The 14,831-nt window shown below is 37.2% G+C and overlaps 1 protein-coding gene across 9 annotated transcripts in view; it reads left to right on the forward strand.

The window, feature by feature from the left end:
- Positions 1 to 14,831, forward strand: part of bi (T-box transcription factor bifid) — a 349,399-nt gene that overhangs the window by 266,322 nt on the left and 68,246 nt on the right. For 5 of the 9 annotated variants that reach the window (XM_087357391.1, XM_087357396.1, XM_087357394.1 and 2 more), the window contains 2 exons: positions 12,737 to 12,850; positions 14,638 to 14,800. In XM_087357391.1, the coding sequence (XP_087213517.1) occupies positions 12,737 to 12,850; positions 14,638 to 14,800 (277 nt within the window). Of the gene's footprint in view, positions 1 to 12,574; positions 12,689 to 12,736; positions 12,851 to 14,637; positions 14,801 to 14,831 lie in introns of all 9 variants that reach the window. The other 4 variants (XM_087357397.1, XM_087357399.1, XM_087357395.1 and 1 more) reach the window with 3 other exon arrangements.

The following is a 14,831-nucleotide window of genomic DNA, read 5'->3' on the forward strand; positions in this document are numbered from 1 at the left end:
GAGGATAATGATGTCAGTGAGAATCAATAAATTCCGTGAAATATAAAACAACAAAGTCGCGTCTAAGAATGTCATCTCAATCGAAACTGTTGTTTATATCACAGACTAACAAATGTTGTCATCTTCTTGTCTTTACCTTCCTTTCAAAATTTGTTTTGCATTGCCTTGTTCTTCTTTCTGTAATTTCCGTCCCGTATGTCTAAAATTCCGTATTTTCTGCCATCTTCTACCCACGCGGTGTTTCGTCTTATATAGGCTTATTAATCTCGTAAACTACGGTTTGTTACTAACCTTTTGGCAGGGGTAAAGGTACTGTGTTGCGGGGGTCAAAGATTCAACTCGCTGGCATCCTTTCTAAAATCTTCCGGTCGTCTGAGGGATCACTCTTCCTACAGGGATCTCTCGATCACAAGGATAAGTTACAGTCAACCACAGCGGTTCGAGCGACGGCGTCTTCAAATAGGCCTATCTTAAAAATTTAAGAAATTCGAAATGCACGACGACTGTACTGTATTTCCATAGGCTAAATCCTTTTCATGCGAAGTGTCCGTTATTGATGACCGATTTTGTCCAAATTTAGAAAATGTCTAAAAATGTTAGAAAATCGTCTTGATATCAAATATCATAATAAACCGTTTAGTTCTTTTGGAGGTGTTACAAATAGACATATAGCCGTCAAAAAAGACATGGCAAAGCGAACAGGCCCGTTTGTATTACTCTTAGTAGCGACCTCCACTGAAAAAAGATACCTCAAGTGTAAAATAAAGTTTCCTTACCACTGTGTTCATTTGCTGGGTATAGGGCTACACCCAATTACATTGAATTTAAACTGCTGCAGTTCAATCATGATAATCTATAACGAACACAAAAGAAAGATTAATAAATTTCAAATTTTAGGAATGATCATAGTATTTTTCTAGGATGACCACAAGACTTAAGAATCTGCCGGAAACTGGCGAATGTTTTTTGGTGGACTAGTCACTCTTAACATCCACACTCAAGTTTAGCATTCTCATCTTTTCTCATCAGTTTTTTTTCTTTGATATTGCGCCAGAATACTAACGTGTTATTTATATATTATTATTTGAGTTGTAATGTGCCTAATTCCATAGCCTATGTATTACAGTAGTTATTAGATCCATTATACAAACACCATCTGTCAGAGGTGGTCATGATAATTTAGTAAACAGAGCATCTGTTGATATCAATATGACTGGATTCTATATGGAGCGGAAATATTCGATGAATAATTGTACAGCCGAACGGGCAAACAAAACGATAAAAATAAGACAAAGTGACGTGATAAATGAATGAAATTTTGTTGTTCGTTTCTTTCGTAAAAATGAGCCCAATTTTAGGATTTGCAACTAATGTATGGTCTAAATTTTCAGATTAAAAGCACGCCACGACACGTTAGTATCGTGACGCAATATAAAATAAATAAAAAGGAGAACGCTAAATTTCAGAAAGGATAACTTTTGCTTATTAAGAAATAGTCTATTATAAAATAGTTTAGACTTGACGTATATAAATTAATCTAAATAATAGTCCACGCCTTATGACAAATTTTGCCCAATTTGGATTGTAAAAGAAATAACGTTTGGTTCTGTCGAGCACAGAAAATGAAAATGAGCTCTCATATTTCAAAATTTTCGAACTTGAACACACAAATGATTTTGGGGCCTTACATTCGTTCCCGATTTTACGCATACAAAATGAAACTAAAGACAGATGTCATCTCCCGAAAATTCGTGTGAAAAAATCATCCTTAGGACAAAATCCAACATAATTGTAGGTTGCAATGAATCATCCATTTTCTACTGACCTTTCGACAATAACACCTTTGTCGTTTATTTTATAATATGTCTCAATTTATGTTTAAATTGTGTTGATTGGTTACGTAAGTAAAAAAACGGTCATGTTGATGTTATCGCTGTCTTTTTTATCGTAAGGCTTTGTGTAGGATCTTTGCAGACAGCATATAACGTTCTCACGTGAAAGCAATCTTCGAAAATCCGGTGTAAGTTTAACAGTAAAGTGGTGCTGACTGACCAATTGATTGAATGGCTTAGGACGTATCCATAGGAAATCAGATTTAACAGAATTATGTAAAAACATTCTAAATTAACAGTAATTTATTTAAGGTTTGTTTTCATCTGTAATTGGTATTGTTATTTTTGCACGTATCTCTTATGGTTGACAGAGAATAAATATTTCAAATGTATTGTTTCTGTATAAGTAGTTGCGTGTCACCCTGTAAGTGTTTCACAAGTAGAATTTGTAAGTGGCCCTTGTGAGAAAACGGAATTTTGTAAGGATGTGCGCGGTGGATGAAAAGAAGTGGACTGAAGGTGATGGAAAAGTGTCTGTGATGTAAGATGGGTGTTGTAAAGAGCAAAAGAGAGATCTTCAAGGTAGAAAGGGGTAGTTTTCTTTTTACCCTCACACTATTTGGCCTCTTTTCCCACCCTTCCTTTGAACCACTTCTTTACAGGATGAGGGACGTGTTCCACTGTTTAAACTTAAACAGTAAAAATTTAAAGGGAGATTGTTTTAAGTCGGTCGTTTTTAACCCTTTAAAACCTAGTGGTAACTATATGTACCATCTGCGTAAACAATTAGTAATTATGTATATTGCGTGTTTCGTATGATTCTCAGAGTAAACAGCGATAATTTCCTTAAACGGCCTTAACCAATTGCTCCTTGCAGTGGTTATGGTTGGTGTTTTCTTTGAGGTAAGGACTGGGTGTTTAAATGTTATTGAGAACAGACAGAAGCAGAATGTACCTTAGAGATGTTATCTGTCTACAATTCCACACAGCGATACGCCCAGGGAGACCAACATCGACTTAAAAAAGAATTTCACAGCTCGATATCCTCTTCAGCTGGTGTTGTTAGGGAGGATAAATTCAGAACGATGAAAAGCTCGTAGTGCATTAATAAAATCATAAATGCAAACAACATTTTGATGGTTAAGCTTTGGGAGGATATTACTTGGAAGATCTAAGAGCATAATTTATTAAAAATATTAAATTATATTTTTGAAAAATAAAATGAGAAGTTTTGGAGTGGATTAAACGTTTTCATTGTGGAATCCAATGGCGATATTTTTTGATCATGGTATTGGACCTTGAATGTTGTAATCAGTTGAGTAAGTGTCAACTTTATAAGGAATTTTTATCACCTGTTAACCCATAATATTTATAGCTCTTTACCTGTACATTTTATTCTGTCGGAACATTTATTTCCTGTTTGTATAAGTTCTGCAAGTTTTGGAACTAACTCATTTTCTTCCGTGCATTATTATCAAGTTTTTCGAGTAGATGTTAGCATTTTGTCATGTTAATGGTATGGACATATACGGTTCTTACTTGATGTGCTTCCCAGTGTAAATATTAGCTACATAGCACTGGACTGTACTGTGTATAGACGGTATAGACAGTCTGCTTGTAGGGGTGTAGGTTTAACAGAGCTTAGGACCACGTATCGCTATTCTAGACGCGATACCAACTGCTGAGGTTAAGTGGCGTTGGAAATAATAATGTAGAGTTACAGTGAATGATAAATTGGGGGGTGTCTGGAAACAGCGCTAGGTACAACCTTGTTTTGTTTTTGTTTTCTTCCTGGAATAAAAATACGTGGGAATGAAAGGGACACATGTCACAAAAACCAATCTTTTGGCAAAGAGAAAAAGAAAAATTGTTTATAGTGTTTTAGAGAGTCATAAAATCGAGTAACACAAGTCACATTCTTTGCAGTTCTGGTAAGCTGACAACGTCGTATACAATGAGATTTAGTAAATGTAAATAAACACATATATGTAGTCTAAAGTCTAGTGTTTTGTAAATTGCAGCTTAAAAACTGGTAGCGCTGGTTCATGGATGTGTGTTATCGAATTTCGGTGCTCTCTTGTCCTGTATAGATACGGGCATTATAATGTTCCAAACGCCCATCGAGATTTATAAAATTATTCGTAAGAAATTCAAGAATTGCACCCCATTTATGTCGGTCATTGCTCATTGTCTGAAGTGACACGAAGTTTCGGGAGTTGCTTCTACATTTGTCTTGATATAATTAGCTGTCATGCCGACAGGAAAGCCAAGTTCACAAATACCGTGTCGGCCAATAAAATATATCTCAGGCAATGCATAATGCTCGACGCAATCGCAGAGCAGTCATCGACCATTGCCGTAGACCTTAGTCAATCAATTCAGGAAAACTTTTATGAACATTAATATAAGCTTATTCGTATATGACTTTACAGACAATACGAATGTAGGCTTCATATAGGCTTACTCACGTACATGAACACACAAAGTGCCTTTCAACGTTGCAAATAAATAATAAAACAAATAAACGGTCTTCAATTTTGTGTACTAAACTACGTGTGATGATTTCTGTCCTTGTCAGCTAAAATGAAATCCGTTATTAAGTATTATCCTTATTGACTGTATATACATAGATATATCTACCGCCGGTAAATAAATAAATAAATAAGTGAGTAGTTTTCTCTCCAGTGCTATACATGCAAGTTCTGTTAATGAGGTTTGTTAATGAGTGCCACTCATTGTGAGGCTAACTTTCGTGTGAGTTTTTTTTGGCTGAGTATCCAGTAGTCACCTTTCGAGCGACTATCGAGAAATCTTCTGCTTCTAAACGTACAAACGGTCTTTTCCCAGTAATTTATCACTTATCCGACACGGCGGTGGGTGAACACTAAATAGGTTAGGAATATGAGTGTTGAATGATTTTAAGTTTTCACCGTGATTATCTTTGTTGATGTTCATCCGTTTTTGGGATGCTGGAAATTTTTTAAGTGGGCTACCTTGCCGACTATTCTGGGGCATTGCAGCCCACATCCACACATCATCCAAAATAGGGTTTCACTAACAGGGTTTTAGTGTATGTACTGGCCTCATTTGTTTCAGGATAGTGACCTTGGTGACATTTAATAAAAAGCTGTGTCTTAGCCTCTCAGTTTCATGGTAATAGTTTCTTTTTGTCACAAACAATTTATGCTTATATTCGTTCTTTGATTGCTAACGCAGCCGAAACTAACTCCCGTGGTTTATGCTTTTACGCTGTGTGTAAAGTTGCAGAGGTGTTGCAGTTGGTTTCCAGGTATATACCGACAGTCAGTTGTTTCACTGGCTCCTCCATTAAGATCCGTCATCGGACATGTAGTCCTGGAGACAAGCCGACAGTCTTACAGCTCTAGAGTTGTAAAGAAATAAAACGGGAATGGTCTACCTAACAAAGGTAGGCCAACTGCCATATTTTTGGTTATGGGTTGACGATGGGCAGCTGACAGTTTTATGGATACTCTGTCGCCTAGAACAATGGGGTTGTGGCGCCAGCTTAGTTCATTGACTTAACAGCTGGGGGGGTTGTTACTGCACTGACCGACGGTCAGGGTGTTGTCTTGTACAGTCTTGAACATTTGCCATCATACCGTGCACTAACGCGTGGATAGGCAAAGTAAAGTGGAATTTGTGAAACCAAATGGATGAAGTTTGTAGTTCATGCAGAATTATGCAAATTCTAATTAAATTAACCTTTTTAAATTCTAATAGCGTAAAACGGGGTACTGAATAATGTGTTTAATTAAGCAAAATAGGTTTGATATATAGTCCTTTGTTTAGTCTTGTTGCTATAAATTCAGATGTAGTTTAACCATTTGCAGTTTAATTGACTATTTAAATTCCAGTGATAATTATATACACAATCTCTTTTAACAATCTGTAACTCTGAATTTTGTACTTACGATTTCGTGAGATATTGAATCTGACGCCCTGCTGTTGGAGGCAGGTACATGGTGCAACAACCCAGAAGACAGCCAACTTCTTTAAACAGAGAATGTTTCCTTGCACACCATTAACAATTTTATCTCTGCAATGGAGAAGTTGTCAGACTACCAGCACTTTTGTAGTCTAGAAATTATGTAATGTGATAATTCGTACCAATCACTCCTCTGGGAATATGGAGTCGGCGGTTTGTGTAAACTTAATGTAATAATGCGATGGAATTTCTGATGATGAAGACTGAACGAACATGATAACCGAACATGTAGCGTACTTTAGATCTGCCTTGCCAGCTTCCTCAATGGTTAGTTGGCGCATACAAAACTCGAATATTGGATTTGGATTACAATTCACGAATCACAGTTTTAAATTGTGTCCATAATTTGGAGTGGTAAACAGATTCGAATTACAAAAAGTAGACCGGAAACTGACGGGACATCATTTGTTACTTTTGGATGTAATGGGTCCAAAACCTTGTGCTTCAATACGTAATGATCACGGTGAGCGATTGATATGAAACTGAAGTAACTCTTCACACAGAAAGAAGTTTTATTCGTCAATTTTAATGTGTTACTTGTCATCCAAAGACTCGCTAAAATACCCGTAATTTAAATTCGTTGCATATATAAGCAAAAGCCCGCTTTGTCAGAGTCTAACATAAAATTTTGCCATGGAATCAGAAAGTTTCTTCAGTCAATAATTCTTATAGTTCCCTGAAGTTTAAAGTTTTACCAGAGGATTTCATTCTATTCTTTTCTTTTGACAGACCTATTCTCATTTATATTTCATATGTTTCATGCTCTATTGTAACTATTGTTTGTATATTTAAATTGATGAGGACGATGTGGGCAGGGCATGTAATACGCATGTGGATGTTTAGAAATTTATACATATTTTGAGTCGGACAACCTGAAGTTATTACTTTTAGAACCCGCTTAAAATTACAATATTATAACAGAGCTTAAAGAAATAAGTTGTGAGGATGAGGGTTTGTCTTATACCGGTTCAATGGCTGGCTGTTATAACACTTTCCGTCTCTGCCTTTGTAAGTAGATTCCTTAATTGCTCGTTTCCCATCAGGTTGGAGCCAATGACATAAACACCTTAATGAAACAACATTTCCATAAATAACATTCTTCACCACTTGAGCAGTTATTGAATTTTCATTGGGTCCTTATCAGGAGACGAAAGGGCATTACCTGGAAACCTTCTAACAATAAAATCCTGTGTCTCTCCCTCAGAGACATTATCCCAAAGGCTTAAAAGGGTTAAATATATTCTGCATGTTTGGAAAATGTTGGAGACTGGAGAAGAAGGTTTATGTTAATATTTCAGAGACTGTACCACCGTCCTTCTTTAGAGCTTGGCAAGTCTTACCTGGACAACAAGGGTGGGTTTCACCCCCCGCTGACGTCCCCATAGACCATGGCGCCAGAGTTCGCTGCATGCAAAACAAACAAATAAATAAATAATTTCTGTTTCTCCTTTCCTTTTTGTTTTTGAAAGAAGGGGCAGTAAGTGTTGGTTTCATTCTTCAAAAGGGGCTTAAGTTATTTCTAAAGTAAAACGCACTTTCCTTCTAATTAAAACCCTTTATCACGTCAAACATAAACATAAAGATTTCTGGGTTGTTGAGCTGTGTAGTCTGGTCGATGTTTACCAACGTTTCAGAGGTAATACTGCCTCCGTCATCAGGGCGATTCTTAGTATGAAGATTTCTGTCTTCTGGGTTGTTGAGCTGTGTAGTCTGGTCGATGTTTACCAACGTTTCAGAGATCATACTGCCTCCGTCATCAGCGCAACAACCCAGAAAACAGAAATCTTCACACTCACCGCTGTGTAAACCTCAAATCTTACAAACATTAACATCTTTCCTGGAGGAAGTTCATACGCACGAGTTGGTTCACCACGTTCATTCTCTTGGAGGCGATACTTCTTATTTCTTAAGCAAATTTTCTTTTGCGAATTTGTATCAGGCCTGCATTTATTGTTCTTTGTCCCATAGCACAGTATTACAGTTCTCGATTTTTGTTTTGGTGGTTAACATGGCCTTCTGAGAAAGTTGTCGTGGCTACTGAAATATTGATAAGTGGCTTGGTGGTACTCGGTACAAATTATATGTATTCCTTGTGAGGCAGAATCTTCGACTTTGACAGGCTGCAACGTTGCATTCCGTCCAATGTTACCGCAACCGTAGTGAAATAAATACGCTGACCGCTCACGTATAAATTGCGTCAAGGTTAAGAATGAGTGGAACCTGACCTCCGCGTTCCATATACGCCTTCGTAGTATGATGCTTATCGAGCAGATGAATAAATTTTATCTTTTTACCTGTAGAATTCCATAAATAGAAATCTCCTAAGGGAGTAAGAATTATGGTTTTTTATGACATTGTAGGTGTTTACAGCTGTGAAAATTTTGATTGAGGTCTTCAGGATTATGGCGTCGTGTAGTCTTGTAGACTTTTCGACGTTTTGTAGAAACCTATCTGCTCTCTTTTCGGGATCTCTTCCTTCAGCGTTCTGCTACTCCATATCTGATAATACGAATATGATTTATAATATTATGAGGATTGAGGATTAAGAAGGGTAATTCAAGAGATACCCACAGCGGACAGGATTCGCCCGCCATGTTGGCTACTTGTTTGTCAGACGGACGGGCGGGTTCGAGATGATTCCATTGAAGCTATAAGCAGCTGGCAATGTCACCGCATCGCTCCACTGGCCTCTTTCACCCCAACGCCGTGTGAGAGCACCCTTCTGCAACACCATAGGGTGGTCCACAGTCTTCGAAACTCAAGCATTTATCATGGAGTCGGTGAAACGTTTACACAACTTGAATAATGTACAAAATTCATAAAAATTTTGAATTAATTAATTGCCGCACAAACCTATTGGTTGTAGGTTGTGACGCCGTGTGTACTTGTATCCCTGAAGATGGAGGCAGCACGTTCTTCAGAAACGTTGGTACTTACCGACAAGTTTATTCGGCGTTAGAATCAAAAGACTATAATTGACGTCTTTACTTCTACGAGAACCTGAAATGTCATCTTCTATGCAAACTGATATTTACTTTAACGAATCATTTGAAACCGGATAAGGGATGATTCGGAAGGGTTTCGCACAGACCATGGCGAAATGAATTCTTTTTTTAGATGATGTGTGGTGATATGTAGGCTAGAATGAGAGGCATGTGAATGATTGGTCTGAAGACAAAGAGCTGTTTAGCGACTGTAGAGTATTTTGTTACACGTTAACAATTTGACGAGAAATTTGTCCGTACAGTCAGTCTGACGCGGAATTTTAGTAGATAGAAGCTTAGTTTGTTGCTTAGATAATGAATAGTAGCTTGAAGTATATTAAAATAACAAATCAATATAAATAAATTCCGTGGCCACATATCATTCGAAAAAAAGCTTCCTGTAGCCTATATAGGTTATTAAGCCGAAACTGGCAAAGACCTGTGACCGACATTTACGCCTATATCTCAGAGTACTTAGTATGTTTTGTTTGCTTGTTACGGTGCGTCACGTGTTTTTAAATAAATCATAATTATATGAATCGATTACATGAATCTTACTCTCGCTGTGTTTTCATTGTAACCGAGATTTCCTCTCATGGGCACGTACGAAACTAGGTGAACTAATTTTTAAACAACCTGTGCTGCTACCTGGTGTTATAGTTCGCCCGCATCATCTTCCTGTTGTCCAAGCGCCAAAGTATCATGGAGCATTTACTCCAGATTTAAAGGCTTCAGTGAGCACGGAAAATACATAGCCTTCTTCCGCCGTGCCGACAATAATGATTTCATATATTCAGAAAACGCCGAAAAAGAAGCCTTTTAGGACGTAACTAAGAGATCAGCTGAAGAAACAAAAGCAAATAGGATGCGTTACTTTCGTTCGTGCATTTAAGTAATAGGTGTAAGAATTGAGGACTTTAGTGTAAGTCGAGAAATTTCTCTCTGTTTAATAAGCAACTCTTGGTTCGTTGATAAACGTTCGCTGTTGAGGAGGCTTTACGTGATAATATTCATGAATGTGTGTATGTACTGCTAGAGATTAATCCGAAGTTCTTAACGTGTTAAGATATTTATTAGTGTATTCACAACAACGTAATTCATAAAAAAATACACGAATTGAACAAAAAGTTTTAGGATAATTTAGATCTCCATTTCGTTGGTTTCCCTCCCAGTCGTACCCAGTAATAAGGCCTATATTTCGTTACTGTTCTCACTAAAAACGCGTGCAAACATTAAAATTTAAACACCGCACACACCTAATACATCTAAATTCATTAATTTATTTAAAATACGACTCCCATATTTTTCATGCGTTTAACGAATGAATTACTTCCAACTGGTCTTTGAAGTATTATACAAAATTACGCTTTACCACGACAGTGTTAATTAATCCTTAGTTATTATTAAATTGTCATGATGTCATTTCAAATCCAAACACATCTTTATACTTGGGCACTGAAGTATATCAGAACTGCATTCTATTAGAGCAACTTGATCTAACATCACCCACAAAGAAGGAATCTGACTTTTCCTTCAGCCTGAAGGCGATGACAGTATCTGAAATATCGCATGTATAGGGTCCTATAATAGACCTACAGATTGCTAGGCATTGGGATGTTTTCTCCCATAATGATACTGGAATAGTCACCTTTAGAACAACAAACACTGCCGTTGATACACCGAAGATTATGCACTGGATATAAATCAGGGATCGCGCGCCAATCGTGTGCCTTCGTACACCAAAGTGTCCGCGCAAGTGTTCTCGAGTGCCCGCGAAGAACACCTTAGGGCGACGGAGTTTAGTGGCCGAAGCTTGCATTTGGGATACAGTTGAAAATGTGGAAGGATGATTACGTAATATAGTAATGTCTCCTCAATCGTGGAAAATGATTTCTTAACACGCGAGCAATTTTAAAGTATGTGGTGGTGCCTACCTTGAATTTAAAAACACTCCTAGTTGCCTCTAACCAAAAAAATATTTTGTCATCCCTGATCTAAATAAATGTTTGTTTGTGTCTGTAAGTGTTTTTCGTACATTTATATATTATAACACTGAGCTTAGATCAATAGGAATACCATTCCGCAAACATGAATGATTTGACATGGAAAATTAGTGTTTAAGAATTCTAGGACTTCACTTTTGTACTACCATGTAGCTTTCGTCGCCATAATATTTTCGTCAGCATTTAGTCGTTATTAATTTAATGTTTCTGTGTGTCCTGGATCCTGGATATATTAAAGTTTTATTATGCGTACTTCAATAAAAAAACGCAGGGAAATAAAATACAGTACGTATAGTGGTCTGAAAGAATTCTCTGACGGATTTGAAATTTAGAAAGTTCTGAGGAACATTAAAACTGGATGTGTGTACTTTTCTAACTTTGTGAATAGTTCGGATGTGCTCAAACCTAACATATATAAACTGTTATGCATATTATAAAAGTTATAATAACTGACTAATGTAAATGAAGACGACATTTTTTAATATCCATTGTTTAGCACTGCTGTTAGGCCGAATCATACTTACCAATGTTTGTTAATTTTTAGAGTTACATAATAGAATGGAGAAATAATGATGTTTTGGCCAATTACTTCTTTAAAGCTCTCTCTCTTCAATGTTTAAAAGCATGTCCATAAACTAATAATCTTAAAAATTACACATTTATGTAAAAGATAGTACATTTTTATGAAGATTATAACCTTCTGGATATTGCGCCATGTAATCTAGTAGAAGTTGGCTGACGTTTCAGAGGTCCGTACTGCTTCCATCATTAGGACACCATGTTCATACTCGCTGAAATATTTTTAATGTAATACTTCGCTGTAGAAGTCTCTCTACACACCAATCAACATTCCATGTCGCCTTCCGGGCACTACAAGTGCAGTTTCTAATTCTAATGTTTATTAGATACTGTTTTATAAAATAGTGTCGAGCAACGCTGTTACCTTACCAGGAACACTATCTCCCTTGTTCTTCCCATCCCACAGGATCTGTAGTCTTTTCTTAGTCCTGGATGCTGAAGGAGGGAAGCCTGAAGTGGAAACTGGCGTGGAGAGAGACAAAGCGAATGGATCTGACAGGGAAAATAATTTTCTTCAATCGTGAAGATCTCATTTAGCTCAAGAACGCTTATAAATAATCCAGCACCTCTTCATTATGAGAGAACCTCAAATCCAAGTCGATGCGTATTCTTAAGATGATGTCCGTCTTCTGGGATGTTTCGCCGTGTCGTTTCGTGTATGTCGACCGTCGCCTCCATTATCAGGGTCATCATCACAAACGAAATTGCGACGATGGATTATATGGCTTTAAACTGTTTGTTATGAATTAAGGCTTCTTCCCTGAGGGAGCATTTGCACGTGGAAAGTGTACGTTCATTTTTTACCCTTCTATCAAACAGACGTACTGAAATTGACTCTACGCTTTGTACAAGATTTTGTTTAATATCTTCGTGTGTTAGAAGCATGTCGTTTTAACAGAGGTCCTCCATCTGCTGTATTTGTTGGGTAATATGCTATTAACTATATGGCGAGTTCTAGCTACTAGCAGACAGACACGTCACCTTGGGAAGTATTATGTAAATACCTTGACCGAAACAACGAGAACGTCTCCAGTTGTTATTTTATCCCCTCGATCCATTCCAAAATTATCGACGAAGGAACACTTCCTTCTTTAACTTGAAGGCGTTCGCCTCACCTTTCTTCAGTTCCATAATTTCTTCTCCTATGCATGTTTTTCAATTATTTTTCAGGCAAATGTTTCCACAAATGAAGTTCCGTGTATCCGGTTTGGACTCGAAAGCCAAATACATTCTCCTGTTGGATATAGTGGCAGCTGATGACTACAGATACAAGTTTCACAACAGGTATACCAACTGCTCTAAATAAAAGTCACTGTTTGTATTTCTTCACAGGCGCATGTTCCCTGCCTACAAAGTTCGGGTAACAGGACTTGATAAAAAGGCCAAATACATCCTACTAATGGACATCGTGGCAGCAGATGACTGCAGATATAAATTCCACAACAGGTACAAAGAAAGCAATAAAAATTATTCTCAAAAACAAAAGGAAAGAGAATTTTTAAAGGAATTGGAGGACATTCCCTGTAAAATATTAATTTTCCAATAATTCACCAGATTTAAAAATGATAAAAACAATGTTACATATTTTAGAAAAGGACGTAATTTTGTTTTTGTTTTTTTGAAATTGTCCACCACAGCACGTAAGCTCGTTCAAAAAGTTCTTTAACCTCATTGGTCGTTTATGTACACAGATCGACCAATCAGCTTACAGAGCTCCAAATCTTTTGTCGTGTACCAAAAACACTTCGATTGCCTGAAATTTAACTACTTGCAAAACAAGTGTACCAGTCGGAGGCTTTTCCCCAGTGCATTAAAAGGAGTTAACTTGTGAGTTTCAAAGAACAAATACAAATTGGATTGAGAAACAAATTTGCCGGGCCTTTTTGTTAGTCGAGCTCTGTGGAGTGGTGAGAAGCATGCGCTACTCCTTCAGTGTGGATGTTTGTTTGTTTGTCTGTTTGTTTGTTTGTTTGTTTGTTTGTTTGTCTGTCTGTTTGTGGGTTTATTCGACCACCGCCACCTGGACAACAAGCAGTTTAAGCCGGAGAGTCGCATCATGAATATCAATAAGGCCTTTGTTATCTTTCTTTGTTGAAATAGCCTACATGCAGTGTTAAAAAATTTCTTGCAAAATAGAAACTCTATTTTTGAAAGGGTATTTCACTAGAAATGTTTTATCCTTCAGGCACAACACCATTTTTCGTTTAACTCTGTGTCAACAGTAAGCAACTGTCATAAATCCCCCGTGCAACCAACCTAGATATGGAAAATTCATGTTGCTTGTGTCTGATTGTTGTAGAATTGTAACTACGTATTCACTGTATGCAGACTTTTTGAACACTCTGTACATTGAGGATAACAAAGTTATTTTACCTCGTAATGTTTTTTCGCACTAACAGAGTTTTACCCTTTCTAAGTAAAGCTCTGTTGAGTGTTATATCAAGACTTGTTGTCCAGTAAGTTGAAACGATTACTTAACAATGATGGTCTTTGCTCGTCGCAAATGAGCGTTCTGAACCAGTTCCGTTACAGTTTAATGGAAACGGACTGGTTTTCATTTTGTAACACTCTCTTATGAGCACAAAGTCAAAACGCCCTGTGATGAAGAATAATAGAATTAGAATTTCGAAATATAAATGCAATTAAAATATTTTGAATGCATTCTGTCAGTATTAGGCTAAGTTGTATTTTATATTTATATATATATATATATGCATTTAAATTCAGCAAAATTACAAACACTTGGCACTTCCAGGTGACCAAAATTTACTCTTGTACATTCTGCCATAACTGGATATTCTAGGTTGGAAAATACCTCTGATTTGAGAGTAATCAAATAGCATTAGTACCCGGTACGCTTTTTCATTAGATTAGTTTATTTTACTAATATTTGGTGTGCTAGAATTGAGGTTATCACGGCGGTGAATGTATCGATGGTTGTCTTCTGGGTTGTAACTCCTTGAAGATGAAGACAGTATGTTCCTCTGAAATGCTGATATCTAAGTCCACATGGCGTTACAATCGGATGAAGAGCATCTACTTATATTTGGCGCATTAAACTGCAAAATACTTGGTCCTACCTGGCTCAGTCATGGTTCTTTTTCATAGCCGTGGTCTCTAATTTTATTTTACAATTCCTGGACGTCTATTACATCACTGCAGAGCGCCATTTGTTTAATGTTGTAGGGACGTATGTCTTGAGACGCACTAGAGTTCATATTTTTTGTGTCCAGTCGGTGGATGGTCGCTGGAAAGGCAGATCCCGAAATGCCGAAACGGATGTACATTCATCCGGATTCTCCGTCCACAGGGGAGCAGTGGATGCAGAAGGTGGTGTCGTTCCATAAGCTGAAACTAACCAACAACATCTCGGACAAGCACGGCTTTGTAAGTACTGTACGTTCGTATCAACACATACTTTATTACT

The sequence above is a fragment of the Zootermopsis nevadensis genome, unplaced genomic scaffold (genome assembly GCF_977971745.1).
Source record: "Zootermopsis nevadensis isolate Lab colony 2312 unplaced genomic scaffold, Znev_1.0 Znev_ptg000028l, whole genome shotgun sequence".
Classification (NCBI taxonomy): Eukaryota; Metazoa; Arthropoda; class Insecta; order Blattodea; family Termopsidae; genus Zootermopsis; species Zootermopsis nevadensis.